The sequence below is a fragment of the Microchirus variegatus genome (assembly GCF_963457635.1).
Source record: "Microchirus variegatus genome assembly, chromosome: 18".
Lineage (NCBI taxonomy): Eukaryota > Metazoa > Chordata > Actinopteri > Pleuronectiformes > Soleidae > Microchirus > Microchirus variegatus.
This window is the reverse complement of record NC_139819.1, coordinates 2,258,535-2,275,753: the sequence shown is the minus strand read 5'-3', so window position 1 is coordinate 2,275,753 and position 17,219 is coordinate 2,258,535. Positions and strand designations below refer to the sequence as shown.

At 42.4% G+C, this 17,219-nt stretch overlaps 1 protein-coding gene across 2 annotated transcripts in view; it reads right to left on the bottom strand.

Annotated features, from left to right (window-relative positions):
- Positions 1-243: 243 nt before the first annotated feature.
- The window catches only part of tncb (tenascin Cb), a gene marked incomplete at its 5' end in the record, with an annotated part of 44,033 nt that continues 27,057 nt past the window's right edge, over positions 244-17,219 (bottom strand). The window contains 12 exons of one of the 2 annotated variants that reach the window (XM_083904898.1): positions 244-2,348; positions 4,214-4,377; positions 5,400-5,561; positions 5,659-5,755; positions 5,865-6,016; positions 8,055-8,187; positions 8,290-8,420; positions 8,500-8,643; positions 8,757-8,876; positions 9,720-9,852; positions 11,147-11,280; positions 13,173-13,448. In XM_083904898.1, coding sequence (XP_083761024.1) covers positions 2,238-2,348; positions 4,214-4,377; positions 5,400-5,561; positions 5,659-5,755; positions 5,865-6,016; positions 8,055-8,187; positions 8,290-8,420; positions 8,500-8,643; positions 8,757-8,876; positions 9,720-9,852; positions 11,147-11,280; positions 13,173-13,448 — 1,757 coding nt within the window. In that variant the 3' untranslated portion in view covers positions 244-2,237. The remainder of the gene's footprint in view (positions 2,349-4,213; positions 4,378-5,399; positions 5,562-5,658; positions 5,756-5,864; positions 6,017-8,054; positions 8,188-8,289; positions 8,421-8,499; positions 8,644-8,756; positions 8,877-9,719; positions 9,853-11,146; positions 11,281-13,172; positions 13,449-17,219) is intronic. The other variant, XM_083904899.1, reaches the window with a different exon arrangement.

Below are 17,219 nucleotides of genomic sequence, written 5' to 3'. Positions count from 1 at the left end.
GTATGTCGTTACTTTCCACCTCTGGAATGTTAATTTAGCAGCTAAAGTGCTTATATTATGATGAGTCACGTTATTGGATGTAAATATGCATAATATGTGAATGTTCGTGAGGAGTTTTGCGATAAAAAGGAATAAACTTATCGCCACGGCAACTGAGGAAGACGGCGGCTGCTGAGTGAATAAACAACAAATGACTTTCTGAACTTCTTCCTTTTAAACAAACTGTTTATTGTAATACAGCTTACAGAGAAACACTTGTTCACCCAGTTATAAACAAACAAAACAATAAAAACAGACTTAATTTACACAGGCATTCTTTAGAAGGTCAGTGGTTTAGTATCCTGCTGTAGCAGGGGGGCGGGGCAAGGGGCGGAGGCAGGGTCAGGGGGCGGGGTCAGGGGAGCGGTATTAACAGTAACTAGTTCTCTAGTTTTGGCCTATTTTTTTTTTCCGTCAACATAATCATAGAGACTTTAATCATGGACTTTGATCAGAGTTGGCCTTTTTTTTTTTTTTCTTTTTCTTAAATTTAATTATTGTTTTCAGCATCAACATCTTTTTGTGTCAACAACAACGAAACATTCCCTTTGTTCCACATTTACAGTATGTACTGTTATATTCACATTTCTCAACGAAAAGAAACAAAAAAAAACGCGATCTCCGCGTTTCATCGTACACCGAGCGATAAACTGTAGGTCCTGCCTGCGCGTTCACACGAGCAGACGAATCGAAGCTTTTCCTGCACCTTTTTGTCCTCTGACGCTCTTTAGATTTTTTTTAAAAAACATAATAATACTGTGGTAGTAGAAGTAGTGTGATGCCTTCAGGGGGGCGGGGGGAGTTTACGGAATAATGCTGCGTTCCATTTTACGCGGAAACTCAGGAGTTCGGAGGCGTTTCCGGAGAGAAGTCGGGAAAACTTACGGAACGATGTTAGCAAGACCAGTCTATAGCGACGTGGTATGTGGAGCAGCACGTCAACGCTACATGTCAATGCTACACAACGTCAACGCTACATGTCGACGTTACAATGTGTCTGACTGATTTACTTTGAAACAAATACGACGGAAATGCTACTAAAGGAATCCGAACTCCAGAAATCCAAATTTGCGGGGCGTTCCTTTAAAACCCTTAAACACCTAGCGTAACGCTAACGACGCGTTTGCACAAGCGATACTTTGCGCTACCGTAGTTGCGCGACAGTTTGTGCTATCGGAAAAATTCCAACTGTTTCTGAAAGCTGCGAAGTTGCACATCAAAGCCAACATGTGGTTATTACGGTAAATTCACTGCCGATGTTTCAGGAAGCTAGCGTTTTGTCGGCAGAGAAACCTTTTGTTAAAAGTAGTAAATTGTAAATAACTGCCAGATATTGGAAGTTTTTCTGGAAAAATGGGCAAAAGCATAAGTTACAGAACATTCCCAAGTTCTGACTACAAATGGAACGCAGCATCAACGGAAACATCTTGAAGATTATGGGATGTGGCCGGTTTAATACTTTCCTATTGGATTTTTTTTTTGTCCATCAGACGTTGGCTTGTGTCGAAGGAGACGAGAGGGGAGAACAAAAGTGACACTGACACTGAGCGAAGACATGAACACACCTGAGATGTGTGACATCTGAGGATTCTCTCTGTGTTTTTTCGTGGAAGGTTTTAAAAACAGATGCATACGTCGCACACGTACAGAACCGCACGTGGACACGGTTAGCGACAATCCCTCGGAAAAAATGATCTCTGCAGTTTTTAAGCAAAAAAAAGAAAAGAAAACAAACCCTGAACCCAAAACACTGAACCATAAACACTCCTGTCCTTCCTCTGACGTGGTGAAAGCCGTGACGATGTTTTCTCCGCTCTCTTTGGTGCGTGAAGAAGAATCTGCGTGGGTTTCGATTTGAATTTCCAGTTTTTTTTGTGTTTTTGTTATGTTTGTGTTTAAAAACATGCAAACTGATTTCAGCACTGCGTCGTTTTCCGCGGCCGTGTGACGAAGGAAGGAAGGAAGGAAGGAAGATCACGGCTGGAGACGTGTGGAGGCAGTGAGGCTCTCGGCAGTGGCTTTGGTTGCTGCTGGGTGGGCGGGTGGATGTGGGCGGGTGTTGGTGGTGGTTGTCTGGAGGAAGGGGGCGGAGTCCTGACAGAGAAGTAGCGGTGTTGTTTGTTAGTGGAGGGGTCGGTGATGGTGGTGGTGCTGTGGTGCTGTGGGGGGGGGGGGGGGGGAGGTGGGTTGCGGGTCATTTATGATCGTTTCCTTCGTCCCTCCAGGTTTCTGAAGTTGGAGGGTCTGATCTTCATCTCGGCGAACTCGATCGAGTGCTCGTGGCCTTTCCAGTGGAACCAGTTCACGCCCTGAGGAAGAGGAAGAAAAACAAGTTACTTCATTTCCTCAAAGTCATCTAGACACAAGATAATGAGCCAAATAATGAGCCGTTCTAAACATAACCAAACAGACTGGCTGACAAATAGTGAGCTGTTCTTTAGGTCCACCAAGAAACTGATTGCAAAATAATGAGCTCTCATCTATATCCACCAACAGACCAACTGCCAAATAATGATCCATTCAATTCATCCACGAAGGCACCGGCTGCCAAATAATGAGCAACTGCATACATTCTGAATGCAAAACAATGAGGTATTATTGATGACGACCAAAAGACTAATTGCCAAATAATGATCCGTTCAATTCATCCATGAAGAGACTGACTGCCAAAATAATGAGCTCTCATCTATATCCACCAACAGACCAACTGCCAAATAATGATCCGTTCAATTCATCCACGAAGGGACCGGCTGCCAAATAATGAGCAACTGCATACATTCTGAATGCAAAATAATGAGGTATTATTGATAACTACCAAAAGACTAATTGCCAAATAATGATCCGTTCAATTCATCCACCAAGAGACTGCCTGCGAAAATAATGAGCTCCCATCTATATCCACTAACAGACCAACTGCCAAATAATGATCTGTTCAATTCATCCAGGAAGTGACCGGCTGCCAAATAATGAGCGACTCCATACATTCTAATACTTTTACAGACTAGCTAATACTTTTTTAGACTAGCTAATAATTTTGCTAATAATGAGCCGTTCAATTCATCCATGAAGAGACGGGCTGCCAAATAATGAGCGACTGCATACATTCACCAACAGCCTGACTGCAAAATAATGAGGAATTATTGATATCCACCAAAAGACTAATTGCCAAATAATGATCTGTTCAATTCATCCATGAAGAGACTGGCTGCCAAAATAATGAGCTTCACAAACATAATACTTTTATAGACTAGTTAATACTTTTACAGACTAGCTAATACCTTTATAGAGTAGCTAATGCTTTTACACACTGACTAATAGTTTTACAGACTAGCTAATAATTTTATAGACTAGCTAATACTTTCCAAGACTAGCTAAAAATTAGCTAATATTTGAATAGACTAGCTAATAGTTTTACAGACTAGCTAATACTTTTTTAGACTAGCTAATAATTTTGCTAATAATGAGCCGTTCAATTCATCTAGGAAGAGACCGGCTGCCAAATAATGAGCGACTCCATACATTCACCAACAGCCTGACTGCAAAATAATGAGGTGTTATTGATATCCACCAAAAGACTAATTGCCAAATAATGATCTGTTCAATTCATCCATGAAGAGACTGGCTGCCAAAATAATGAGCTTCACAAACATAATACTTTTATAGACTAGTTAATACTTTTACAGACTAGCTAATACCTTTATAGGCTAGCTAATGCTTTTACACACTGACTAATAGTTTTACAGACTAGCAAATACTTTTATAGACTAGCTAATACTTTCCAAGACTAGCTAATAATTAGCTAATATTTTAATAGACTAGCTAATAGTTTTACAGACTAGCTAATACTTTTTTAGACTAGCTGATAATTTTGCTAATAATGAGCCGTTCAATTCATCCATGAAGAGACCGGCTGCCAAATAATGAGCGACTGCATACATTCACCAACAGCCTGACTGCAAAATAATGAGGTGTTATTGATATCCACCAAAGGACTAATTTCCAAACAATGATCCGTTCAATTCATCCTGACTGACTGCCAAAATAATGAGCTTCACCAACATAATGGCTTCCAAATAGTGATCTGTTGGATACATCCACCAAGAAACCGACTGCAAAATAGTGAGCCGTTCCATAAGTCCACCTCACGACCAAAATAGTGAGCTGTTCCGGTTACCTTGCTGTGACTGTTGTCTCCGTATCGTCCCATGAGGTTGACGCGGTGACAGTTTTTATACCAGAACGCGCCTTTGTAGGACAGAGCGCAGTTGGTGACGGCGATGTCGTTGTCGTGGTCGTAGGTGGAGAACGGACGGCCGTGGTGATACGTCATGGAGTCGCCTAAATAAAAACACACACAAAAACACAACACAGTGAGCAGGTGTACCTAATAAAGTGGCAGGTTATTGTATACGTGTGTGTTTGTTTGAATACATTCAGATTTTATTCCTCTCAAGTTTGGTTTTCATAAAAATTAGACACTATTTCTATCTCCCACGAAAGCGTGTTTGAATTATAGGCACAGTAGCTAATACTTTTAAAGACTAGCAAATACCTTTACATACTAGCTAATACTTTTAAAGACTAGCTAATACTTTTCCAGACAAGCTAATGCTTTCCCAGACTAGCTAATACTTTTACAGACTAGCTAATACTTTTATAGACTAGTTAATACTTTTACAGACTAGCTAATACTTTTACAGACTAGCTTATACTTTTATAGACTAGCTAATACTTTTATAGACTAGTTAACAATTTTACACACTAACTAATACTTTTATAGAGTAGCTAATACTTTTACACATTGGCTAATACTTTTACAGACTAGCTGTAATAGAGTAGCTAATACTTTTACAGACTAGCTAACACTTTTCCAGACAAGCTAGTACTTTCCCAGACTAAGTAATACTTTTACAGACTAGCTAATACTTTTATAGACTAGATAATGCTTTTCCAGACAAGCTAATACTTTCCCAGACTAAATAATACTTTTACAGACCAGCTAATACTTTAATAGACTAGCTAATACTTTTATAGACTAGCTTATAGTTTTACAGGCTCGCTAATACTTTTATAGACTTGCTAATACTTTTATAGACTAGCTAATAATATTATAATATTATAGAGTAGCTAATACTTTTCCAGACTAGCTAACACTTTTCCAGACAAGCTAATACTTTCCCAGACTAAGTAATACTTTTACAGACTAGCTAATACTTTTATTGACTAGATAATACTTTTATAGACTATCTCATACCTTTCGAGAACATCTTGAATATTACATTTTCAATTATGTAAAATATTGAAGTGGAACTTTGATTCATCAGAAATAAATTGTAAATATATGTGTGTGTCTTCTTCACCTGCTGTTCCACTGTATCCTCCCACGTGGACTTTGTAGCGGGTTCGAGGTTCAGAGACGGAGAACTTGTCGTACTGAGCGTAGGCTGCTTCACCTTTGTCTCTCAGGTCGACTCGCAGCTCGTACTGACCTCCTGCTGTGATCTTATGAAGGTTAGACAAACCTGTGGAGGAGAGATATTTTAAATTACTCAAACTAAATCTCATAAACATTTTAGATTTGGGAACCATTTTTCTGGCTGAAAGTGTGTGTTTTTTTACCGAGCCAGAATTCATCGTTCATGTCGCCGAAGCCGCCCGTGTAATTCTTCCAGTTGCGGAAAAACTCCAGCTTCCCGCTCTGGCGTTTGAGGAAAACCTGCGAAAGAAAATAAACATCTTAGTGAACTACATCTTTAAGATAATAATAATAATAATAATAATAATAATAATAATAATGAACACAATATTTTGGGGGCGGGACTTACGATCCATCCTCCTCCATCAGTGCTCATGTCACAGTTAACCTGGACGGGCTGGTTTTCATCTCCTCCCACGTAGATGGTGTACAGACCTGAGGACGTGTCGCCGTTCAGCAGAGCCTGAGAACAGTCTCTGGGATGTCTGTACAACACACCAGCTACACACACACACACACACACACACACACACACACACACACACACAATGATGTAACAAAAATGATTATAATATTATCACTGTTATAGGATGATTAACATATTAATACAGTGATAAAAATGTGCAAATTGAAAGAAGACATTGACCGAGTGAGTCTTTGTATCGTATCATATTGTGTATTGAATAGTATCATGTATTTTATCTCGAATTGAATTGTATCGTGGAATGTATCGCGTAATGTATTGTATTGTGTATTTTATTGTGTATCGTATTGTGTTTTGTATCCTATCTTGTACTGTATCGTAACGTGTATTGTATCGTGTATCGTATCATGTATTGTGTCGTATCGTGTATCGTATCATGTATTTGTATTGTATCGTATATCGTATCGTGTATTGTATCGTATCGTGTATTGTTCAGTGTATCGTATCATGTATTTGTATTGTATCGTATATCGTATCGTGTATTGTATCGTATCGTGTATTGTTCAGTGTATCGTATCATGTATCGCATGGGTGTCAAACTCTGGCCCGCGGGCCAAATTTGGCCCGCCGTGTAATTTCATTTGGCCCTTGAGGCAATATTAAAATTAACATTAGAGCTGGCCCGCCGGTATTCAATTTTTTATTTAAATTTTATTTAATATGCCATTGATGTTTTTTCGTTTGTTTTTTGAAAGTTGATTTTGCACTATTAAGTTATATAAGCGTTGCTTGTTCCATATTCAGTGTTAAAGCAAATCAGTGTAGCAAACTGAGCAATAATTAACGTTTTATTCATGCACTTTCTTTTGCTACTTCAAGGCTTGAATGTTTGATTCATTCATTATTGTTATTTTATTTTCAAATTTATTATTAGCCTGTGGAAAAAGTTTATCTTGATATTTACCTCAGAAGGCTGCAAATAGAAAAGAGGCATTCAATTTTTATCCATCCATTATCTACCGCTTATCCTGTATTTAGGGTGCATTCAATTTTTATTTAAATTTTATTTGATATGCCATTGATATTTTTTTATTATTATTATTATTATTATTTGAAACTCGATTTTGCATGTCACTATAAAGTTATATAAGCCTTGCTTGTTCAATATTCAATGCAAAACTTGTTTGGGTCCCTATTAAAAGGTTAATTTGTTCAACCTTGGCCCGCGGCTTTGTTCAGTTTTAAATTTTGGCCCACTCTGTATTTGAGTTTGATACCCCTGATGTATCGCGTCGTATCGTGTATTGTATCATGTATTGTATTGTATCATGTATTGTCGTATCGTGTATTGTATCGTATCATGTATTTGTATTGTATCGTATCTAGTATTGTATCGTATTATGTATTTGTATTGTATCGTATATCCTATTGTGTATTGTATCGTATCGTGTATTGCATCGTATCATTTATTTGTGTCGTATCGTGTATTGAATCGTGTATCGTATCATGTATTGTGTCGTATCGTGTATTGATTTGTATTATGTATTTGTATTGTATCGTATATCCTATTGTGTATTGTATCGTATCGTGTATTGCATCGTATAATGTATTTGTGTTGTATCGTGTATTGTATCGTATATCGTATTGTGTATTGGATCGTGTATCGTATCATGTATTGTGTCGTATCGTGTATTGTATCGTATATCGCATCATGTATTGTATCGTGTATCGTATCATGTATTGTGTCGTATCGTGTATTGTATCGTATATCGTGTTGTGTATTGGATCATGTATCGTATCTTGTACTGTATCCTATCGTATTGCATCGTATCCTGTATTGTGTTGTGTATTGTATCGTATCTTGTATCATATGTTGTATCGTATCTTGTATCATATGTTGTATCGTATCTTGTATTGTATAGTATCGTACGTTGTATCCCGTCGTAACATGTATTGCATTGCATCTTGTATTGTATCGTATGTTGTATCGTATCTTGTATTGTATTGTATCTTGAATTGTATCATATCGTATGTTGTATCGTGTCGTATCGTGTATCGTATGATGTATTGTATCGTAATGTATCAGAGCGTGTGTGTGTGTGTGACTGTACTCACTGGTGGTGAGGACAGTGGTGATGATTCTGCTCCTCTTCGGTCCAGCGATGGCCTGCAGTCTGACTGAATACTCTGTGGAGGCGCTGAGCTGAGCCATGTTGTACGACACAGCAGTGGGACTGAGAACGACCTCCTGATCAAACACACACAAACACAAACGCAGAACATTCTCCGCCATTTAGCGCGTCTGTCTCAGCAGATTCTCTCAGATGTGTCCTCCCGGTTCCTCACTCACCCTGAAGTAGCCGTCGGCCGACTCAAAGCTCAGGATGTAGCCGGTGATTTCGGCGCGAGGAGGTTTCCAGGTCAACAAGCAGCTTTCTGTCTGGATGTTAGTGGCGCTCAGATCCTGAGGCGCGTCCACGTCTGAACAAAATAGTGTCAGTTAAAAAAAACACGTGCATTTTGCTCAGTAAAAGTGTAACAAAGCAGAGGGAACACTCACCGGTGGTGAACTCGGTGGTCGTGGCCGCGCTCTTGGCCAAGTCTCTCACGGCGTAGATCTTCACGGTGTAGTGCGTGGCCGGCGTCAGCGAGCTCATCTCGAACTCCACCACGTTTCCTGACACGCGCTCCATCACCGGAGCCACTGCAGAGACAAGGGAAGACGAAGGAGGAGGAGGACACATCTGGATTATAGCTGCTGAACGTTGTGCGTCAACAGATTTAAAGGTGCGATCGTTTCCGTTGACGCCGCGCCACCTGAGTCTGCGCTGTACGTGATGACGTAGCCGTCCACGGTGGCGAAGGCCGGCTGCCACAGCAGCAGAGCCACGGTGTCCGTGATGTTGACCGCCGTCAGACCACGAGGCTTGTCCAGAGCTGCACACACACACACACACACACAAAAACATTACACACATTTTGCCTAAAAAGAAAAACTAGCAAAAAACAACAATTTTTTTTAGCCTGGTTTTAAAAGTACATGCATGCATGATTTCCTTTTTATTTACGACATGACCACAGGTGGGCAGTATAGAGTCAGGTGACATATGTAATAATAAACAGAGGCGCAGGCAACTGCTTGGGGCCCCGAGCCGATACGGGGGCCCCCCCTGACACTCGAGTCTGAGGGCTGTTTTTAGTGAAATGTGCAGTGAGCAGCCGCCTCCCCGTCCCCCTTAAACAACAATGGGCGATTTGCAATGACATCTCAGTAGGAAACCCCCCCTAAAGGGGCCCCACCTCAAGTTCACCTGTGTGAAGTTATCGTTCTGCAAGTTGGAAAATGAAGAGGATTATTTACAGTGTAATGCATATTGTTTTTTTCAGTTATTTTATTTTATTTGTATTGTTCTATATATTTATATTGTTTTATAATGTGGGTTCTTTACAGTGTGATGTTTTTTTTTTTACTAAGTTTATGTAGTTTTTTAAAAAGCTATTTACAGTATTTTATTGTTCTTTACATTTATATTTTCACATACATTTTAATTACAATTACAATTTTCCATGTTATTGCATTTATTTTGAAAAAAAAAAAAATATTTTGAAGTCATATATTTTTCATTGGTGTTCCCAGGGGGCCCCCTGGGAATTTTTGCCTAGGGCCCCTACAGACTCTAGAATCACCTCTGGTAATAAAGTGTGTAATAAAAGTGTTATAAAGTACTACACACCTTATAACCGTTGTGTGTGTGTGTGTGTGTGAGTGTGTTTCCGTACCCGTGGTGACGCTGTCTGACCCCGGCTCGCTCTCCCTTTGACCTTTGAGGGCGATGACGGTGACCTGATAGGTGACCCCGGGGGTCAGGTTGGGCAGCACAGTGTGAGACTCTGAACTGTCCACAGTCAGTGTCTTAGCGAAGCCTTAAAAGTAAAAAAAAAAAAAAAAAAGTTATATTTAACAGGTTTCTCTGTCAGTGTATATGTCTCTGTGTGACCACAAGGGGGCAGAAGCGGCCCATCAGTGCAGCCATTTCCCAGCAGCTGGTGGAGGATTTAAAGTGATTGATGGAGACGGGAAGTTTCAGAGTGACTATAAAGTCGTTGACGACTTGGAAAAAATAAACTGCACTGACGTCTAAATTGTTGACACAGTGAAAAAGAGAGAGAACAAAAATAAGGTGAATGTTAAAAAATGATGTGAGCGCGGATGGATGCGGCTGACGAAAAAAAAACGTTTGCAGCTTTCAAAGCTTCGGTTACATCAGGTGATGTGAACTTTTGAGGGATTTTTATTGAATTAACATTTGTCTACTTTTCCTCTTGTTTCATTGTCCTTTGCTGCTCTTACGTCAACACAAATGTGTCACATGTCGTCACAACATACACGTTTTTTTTTTGGAAATTTGAAGCAATATAGGTTAACCATTGAGTAGTTAGCATCAGGGCCGTTTCTGGCTGTTTGGGGGCCCTATGCGAGACACTATTTGGGGGGCCCCTATTTTTTCAAACTCAAAGTAGAGATTCCTAACTTTTTCTGATCACCCCACAAACACTTACATGCTTTGCAAATATATATGCATAATGAATGCATCCAATAAAGACAGGTACTTTTAACCTGTCTTTACTCAAAAATATAATAAAATATGAGTCTGAACTTGCAGTTTGGGGGTCCCCTGGTGGCTGTGGGGCCCTATGCAGCTGCATAGTCCGCATATAGCAAGAAACGGCTCTGGTTAGCACGTGTAACTACAAGGTGCAAACAAAGCTTTATATGTATGCAGACGATAACAGGGTTTCTCACTCACACCTGATTCAAACGAACGGTTCGTTAGCAGACTTTTGTTGACGAGCTGAACATTTGAATTTGAAACACCTGAAACGGCAATAAAAGACATTTTCTGAAGGTCGTGGGTTCAATTCCTGGCTCTTCTAGTCTATATGTGTCCTTGAGCAAAGACACTTGATTTGATTTGGTTGTAACGAGTAACAAAGTTACTAGAAATATGAATAAAGTAATGTACGTAGATATGTTAAATTTGTACTTTTCCCCGTTTACTTCCAATGGTGGTCATTTTTGACCAGGAACACTGACGTTTTGATGAAGTTGAACAAAACCACTCTAAATGAAAATTGGAATTAAATCAAATTCCTTGTGTTCACAGCGTGGACGTTAAGGTCTCGTCATGAAATCAGTCAGATTAGACCAAACACTCACCTCCGTGCGCGGGGACATACGTGACCCTGTAGTTGTCCACGCGAGCTCTCGGGAGCGCCCAGTGGACGGTGGCGGACGTGTCGGTGACGTCGGAGAAGCGGATTCCCTTTGGAGCTCCCAGATCTGAACCCGTGAACAGGACAGAAACGACCGGGAGGCAGAAAAACAAACAAACAAACAAAAAAAGTAAGACCAAAAAAACCAGATTTAGTCAAGAAGCAGAACTCTGTTAGCGTAGCGTAGCATAGAGAGACGACGCGGTAGATGATGTGTTGCTAAACTGCATGAACAGCACTGTGCAAAAGTCTGTGGTCACCATCAGGTTTGTTCTTTCAGCAAATGCTTTTTTTGAATATACGAGATTATATCTCTGTCTCCGTCTTGACTGGATCTTCAAGTCCAGGGTTTTCTAAGTCCTGGTCCTGGGGATCCACTGCCCTGCATGTTTTAGAAGTGTCCTTGCTAGATCTGGGTTCTGCAGAGCTTGCTAACGAACTGACCGTTCGTGAGTGTCGGAGCATCTGAAGGAAATCGTCTAGTTCTTCCTCTCCCTAGTTTGTCTTTCTTTCATTTCCTCTCTCTCTCTCTGTGTCCCCATCTTGCAGGTTGCAGGATCCAGATCCAGTTGGCTGTATAAATGATCTATTAACCTAGCAGCTAGTGGGAGTTAGCGACGGGCTAAAACACCTGAGCACTGATTAGTCTTTACTGCTCGTAAGGCGTAAGATATCTGAGCTGACTTCCTTATATAAGTATATATATATATATATATATATACTTATATACAGAGATATATAACATTGTTGTTAAAGGTGCGGTATGTAATAAATCTAAAGCAACTGGACATAAGATCAATCAAATCAATAAAACTCACCAACAACAACAGTACAGCCGAAATATTTGCATTAAAATGTATATTTTGCAGAATGCAAATCATGTTTATGTTTTGAAATCATGTTTTGGCATGTGGCGCCACCTACTGCCGTCTACCAACCATTGCAGTCAGTGGAGTCTCCGCTGCCGAGCAACCGCGGGTTGCCAGTTACGTCAGAAAACGGAACCAAAAAGACCTCGGTATTTTGAATTTGAATGTAGTAACCGTTTTTGGCCACATTCTTACATGTGGCGCCTTTAATAAGATCCAATTTTCAATCACATCCTTCCATAAACATCAACATCACAGAGGTGGACGGACATAAATTGCTGGTGAGTCTAAGACGTTTGCACAGTGCTGTGCAAACAAAAAAAAAAGACACATAAACACACACATATATTGTGTTATTGTTGAAGCCAAAGCAGATCCACCGCTGAAGGGCACCGTTTTTTTAGTGGAGAGTGAAAGCAAAAGTGTGTAAAAAAAGAGAATGAGGCTGAGAAACAAAGACCCAGCGAAGGCCCCGGCGAGACCCTCTTTCCAGAAAAACGGCTAAAAACCAGAGTGTCTTGCGTGACACAGGACCTGAGGGGATTAACTTGCCCCCATTTCATGGAAACACAAAAGTGAAACATGCTCAGTGCTACGCAAGAGTGAAGCCTTACCCACGGGGAGGCGCTGCCCCCCCCCCCCCCCCCCCCCCCAAACACATCCTACTCTACAAAGACAGACACTGACATATATCGGAACGAAGACGACACAATGGAGAAAGTGCTGAGTAGATGTCCTGAGTGGGAGGGCGACCACGTTTTTGAGTTTTCTCCTTTTTCCTGGATTTGTGCCGAGGGCTGCAAATTTCCAAATTCACTTCCTGACAGATCCACCCACACCGCTGTCCACTCAGGAGCTCACACATCCAGACACAAAAGCCGCTGACACAAGACAAGCTCTGAACATCATCCAAGCGCCTGATACAGAAGACAGTTTTCTCTTAATAAGAACCAACACCCTAACACCTTGTTAGAAGACAACGATAAAGACGACCCGGAGCAAGATAGTGACGTCTCATGCTGTTACGACCACACAAGACAAGACTGTGCCGAGCCGTCCAGATTTCCCCGGGGGGAGTCTGTTCTTTCACCTGTTCTCACCCACTCGGTTACCGACTCGGAGCTTCTCCCCGTAAGAAGCCCGAAGATTTGGATTTTGTACTCGGTGTCCTCGGAGAGTTCCGTCACGGCCGCCGCTCGCTCTTCGCCGCCCAGCACCAGCTCTCTGGGCGCTTGGCCCGGGTCCTCGGCCTGGCTGACCATCACCACGAAGGTGTCGAAGGCGTCGTCTTCGGCCGCCCAGGCCAGGCTAAAGCCGTCGCGGGTGACGTCGGAGACTAGGAGAGCCTCCACCGCCGGCTCGGTGTCTGAGTGACAGGGCAAAGTCAGTTTACTTCCTCTGCGGAACTTTGGCGGTCGCAAAGAGAGACGTTTGCAGAAAAACAGAGACGGAAAAGAAATGTACGAGAGGCAACAGAAGCGAAGGTTGTGAGCCCAGAAGAAGAAGAAGAAGACTCCAGCTGCTTTTATTTCAGGTGGAGTGAACTGACCCTGTCGAAGACACCGTGGGTTAGCAAGATGGAAAAGAGTCAAGCTGGGATTTCTAATCATTTTCAAGAAACAATTACTGTGAAATATAGAAAAAAATGGAGCATGTTTTGACACAAAAGCACCTCATTTAAACGGGTCCACAGGCTGCGAGTTTCCCCTCACGGAATACTCAAAGGTCCGGTATGTAAGAATTAGTCTCATATAATAGTGGGACTGGCAGATTATATTCGACTACTGGAGATTAGAATGTCCGCGCTGCCGAGTTTCTACCTCATTAAGCCACGCCTCCATCCTGGCTAACAAGCTACACTTATTCCAAGTAACTTTATCGCTAAAGGAGGCTGAGGAGTAACTAACCCTAACCCTAACCCTAGGAGTAACTAACCCTAACCCTAACCCTAGCCCGGGCTACACAAGAGCAGGAGAAGGAGAGAGAGAAGCCATCTCTGCTAAGCTAACTTGTTACGCTAGCAAAACCACCGTACGTGAATCCACGCGAAAGATAAGAGTTCAAGCTAAAGTAGCGAGCGAACGTAAGACCCAGTTTTACAACAAATCGAGTGCTTGTTCAGTTAATCGGTAAATCGATAGATCGCAGAGAGAGCAGGGGACACGCACAGCGTAACACCAGTGGAAAAACAGGAAGTGGCACAATATGTTACCGCCCACGTCAGTACGTTAGACTTAGGATTAGCCAACGACAAGATGCAAACTGGCCAGTAAGAAAGGCTTCCTTTGTGGTTTACTAAATCCCGATATTTGGTAGAGACTTACACCAAATTGGTGCAACCCAATCATGAGTTCACCCTCGCGTTGTCTGCGAGAGTGCGCCACCAAGTGGACGAGAAAGTATTGAGCTACATAAGGTCCACGTGGTCTGCTCGCGTTCGTCCACTTCGGGTGGAACTACCCAAAATTGAAGGAATTGCTTTTATGCTATCAATTTTTTTTTTTTTACTGGATTTTCAAATAAATACATTTGAGATTGCACCATCTGCTGAGTGTCAAGAAGAAATATGTAGTTTTTCCACTTCAAATCGTGAACTCGATGAAGGCGGTGGCCTCTGTAAAGGCCTCTTGCCTTCTCTTTGTATAAAAGGCTTCTTCTAAAGCTACAAAACCCAAACAATCTTTCATTCTAAAGCTATCACGCACTTATACAAACATACTTATGAGCAGCTTTTTCAATTACTGCCAACGGAGCCTCCTCCACGCGACACACCGGACCTTTAAGTGACAGTAATGGTCCAAACGAGCAAGATACGACAGCTTATCAACGCCACCTGCTTCTTTTTTTAAAATAGAAGGTGACTCATGTGCGTGCAGATGGGAGCGCGTGTGCATGTGGCGTTGTAAAAGCTAGTATTAAGCAGTCATTAGCGGCGGCTAATAATGGCATCGATAGGAAGCGTGAGCGGCTGGGAAACAGCAGGAACCTACAAAGCTCCAGAGGAACGAGTGCGCTGAAGATAATTAGCCGCAGAAAAGCTTCCGGTGGCGGCGGCGGACGGACGGACGGACGGACTGAGCTTTTAAAGCAGTCTGATGTAGAGAGCGTCGACTAAATCCCAGCATCGCTGCTCATTAAAACGCTACACCAAATGCGAGGGTCTCCGGGGTCCGTGAACTCGCCTGAAACCCTCTTTTTTTCCCCTTCATTGTGATGGGGGGTGGGGGGGGGGGGGGGGAGAGGAGGAGGCATGAGGCATTTGATGTGAGAAGAAGCAGTGGAAATGAGAAGCAGAGCAGACAAATCCCAGGGAGCTGTCACTCTTCATTAGCCGGCGGGCAGCTTTGGCCGGTCAGTGGAAGAGCGGGAGGGCCACATCCGTCAGCTAACATGTGCTAGCATGCTCCTGAACTCTTCCCCCCCCCCCCTCCCCCCTTTACCGCCGCTAACGCCACCGCTAACATCCACGCAATCGACGACGATGGCCCACATATTTAGAAAACTTCATGGATTACGCGGAAAAAAACCAAAATCTTAAGCCGCGTCATCGTCCATTAGCATGCAGACAAAGGGGCCGTGTTGAGTGGATGCCATATATTCTTTTTTTTTGCGTGGCCCCAGAAGCCCCTTGGCACCGTCGCACCAGAGCCCGGGGGCGATGGCAGCATGAGACTGGAGGAGCCGTCCAGGCTTGAGGGAGCTGGGCCATGCATACAGAAAAGAGCCCTCACACAAAGCCACAAAAGAGCCAAAGGGTTTTTTCTCCTCTGTCCGTCCTCCCATCTTTCTTCCACTTGACTGATCCTCATCAATGAAATGCTGAATGATAGTGTCGGACGAGACGCTGACATAAAAAAAAAAAAAAAAAAAGAAGAAGAAGAAGCTGAAACTGGATATTTTTGAACTCCTGCTTTAGGCTAAAATGGTTTGATTTGTGGAATTTTAATGGTGGGTTTTTTTTGTGTCCTGAAGCAGGTACAAAGGCGTGATTATCAGATTTGGGTGTTTCGCAGCCCTGTTAATCACTGATAATGACTGTGATTGGAGCGGTGGGTAGGTGAACTGGACTGGAGCACCTGTTGTCCCACAGTTAAACACAGTTTTAAATGTGTTTTTGCTTGTTCGCTCTCAACAGACCAGGTGCTTGTTTGAGAGTGAACAGAGGCTGACGGCTTAAAGGGGGATCAAACCCCAGATCTGTGGTTTTGTGTGCGTACTGCTTCCGAGTGTTAGCCCATTTCCCAAAGGGATATATATTCATGATGGACGTCCCGATGAGGGGGTTTTTTGTTCAGGGATTTAGATTATCGTGCACACGCTGTCTGAATGGCAAGGATATTTTTGTTTACCCCGATAGCGGCAGTTTACATCGAAACACATCCGCGGGGGCTGATTTAAGGCTTATTTTTTCCTAGTTTCACTTATTTTGCCCCTGGCTTTTCGAGGACGAGGAAAAAACACATCAATCTTTTCATAACCGGTTCCTGGTTGTGGCTGATCTGTGGAGATGAACGAATCACGGCTATCATCCCCCCACACAGGTACACCCATTCACAAAAACGCATCATTCCACGGCCAAATCTAGACGCAGGCTTCGGCGCTTCGCTTCCTCTCGGGGATAGTTCAGTCTTGGCGAGCGGCACGAGACGTTTCTACATCATTAACACTGACTACATGGAGCGTGCAAATGTTTCCGTAGCTGTATTCTCGCTCTCGGAAAAAAAAATCCACTTTTGAGCCACTTCATCTGATGAAATCCTCTCCTCTACGAGGTCTTCATCATACGTTCACCACTTCCTCTTGGTGTTTTCGTAGAAAATCTGGTAATACGATCCATATACTTGGCTTATAACCGGAGGGTTACCAGTTCGAATCCCCGCCAACCACCGTTTTCTCAACAAGGAACCTTCCCAACTCCTAATCTAATGCTCGGAAGGTTCCCTGTAGAGGAAATACAGAGAGAGCAATGTTACAATGTATAAACAATACATATTCCTTTGTCTTGTGAGAGTAGAAGGACGATTCCTCAACCCTGCTGCCAACTAGTGGTCGGAGACTAAACTACAAGACAAAACCAAGAAAAGTCAAGAATCCTTCCTCACAGCTCTTCAAAGAGTCCACACAGTATGACACCATG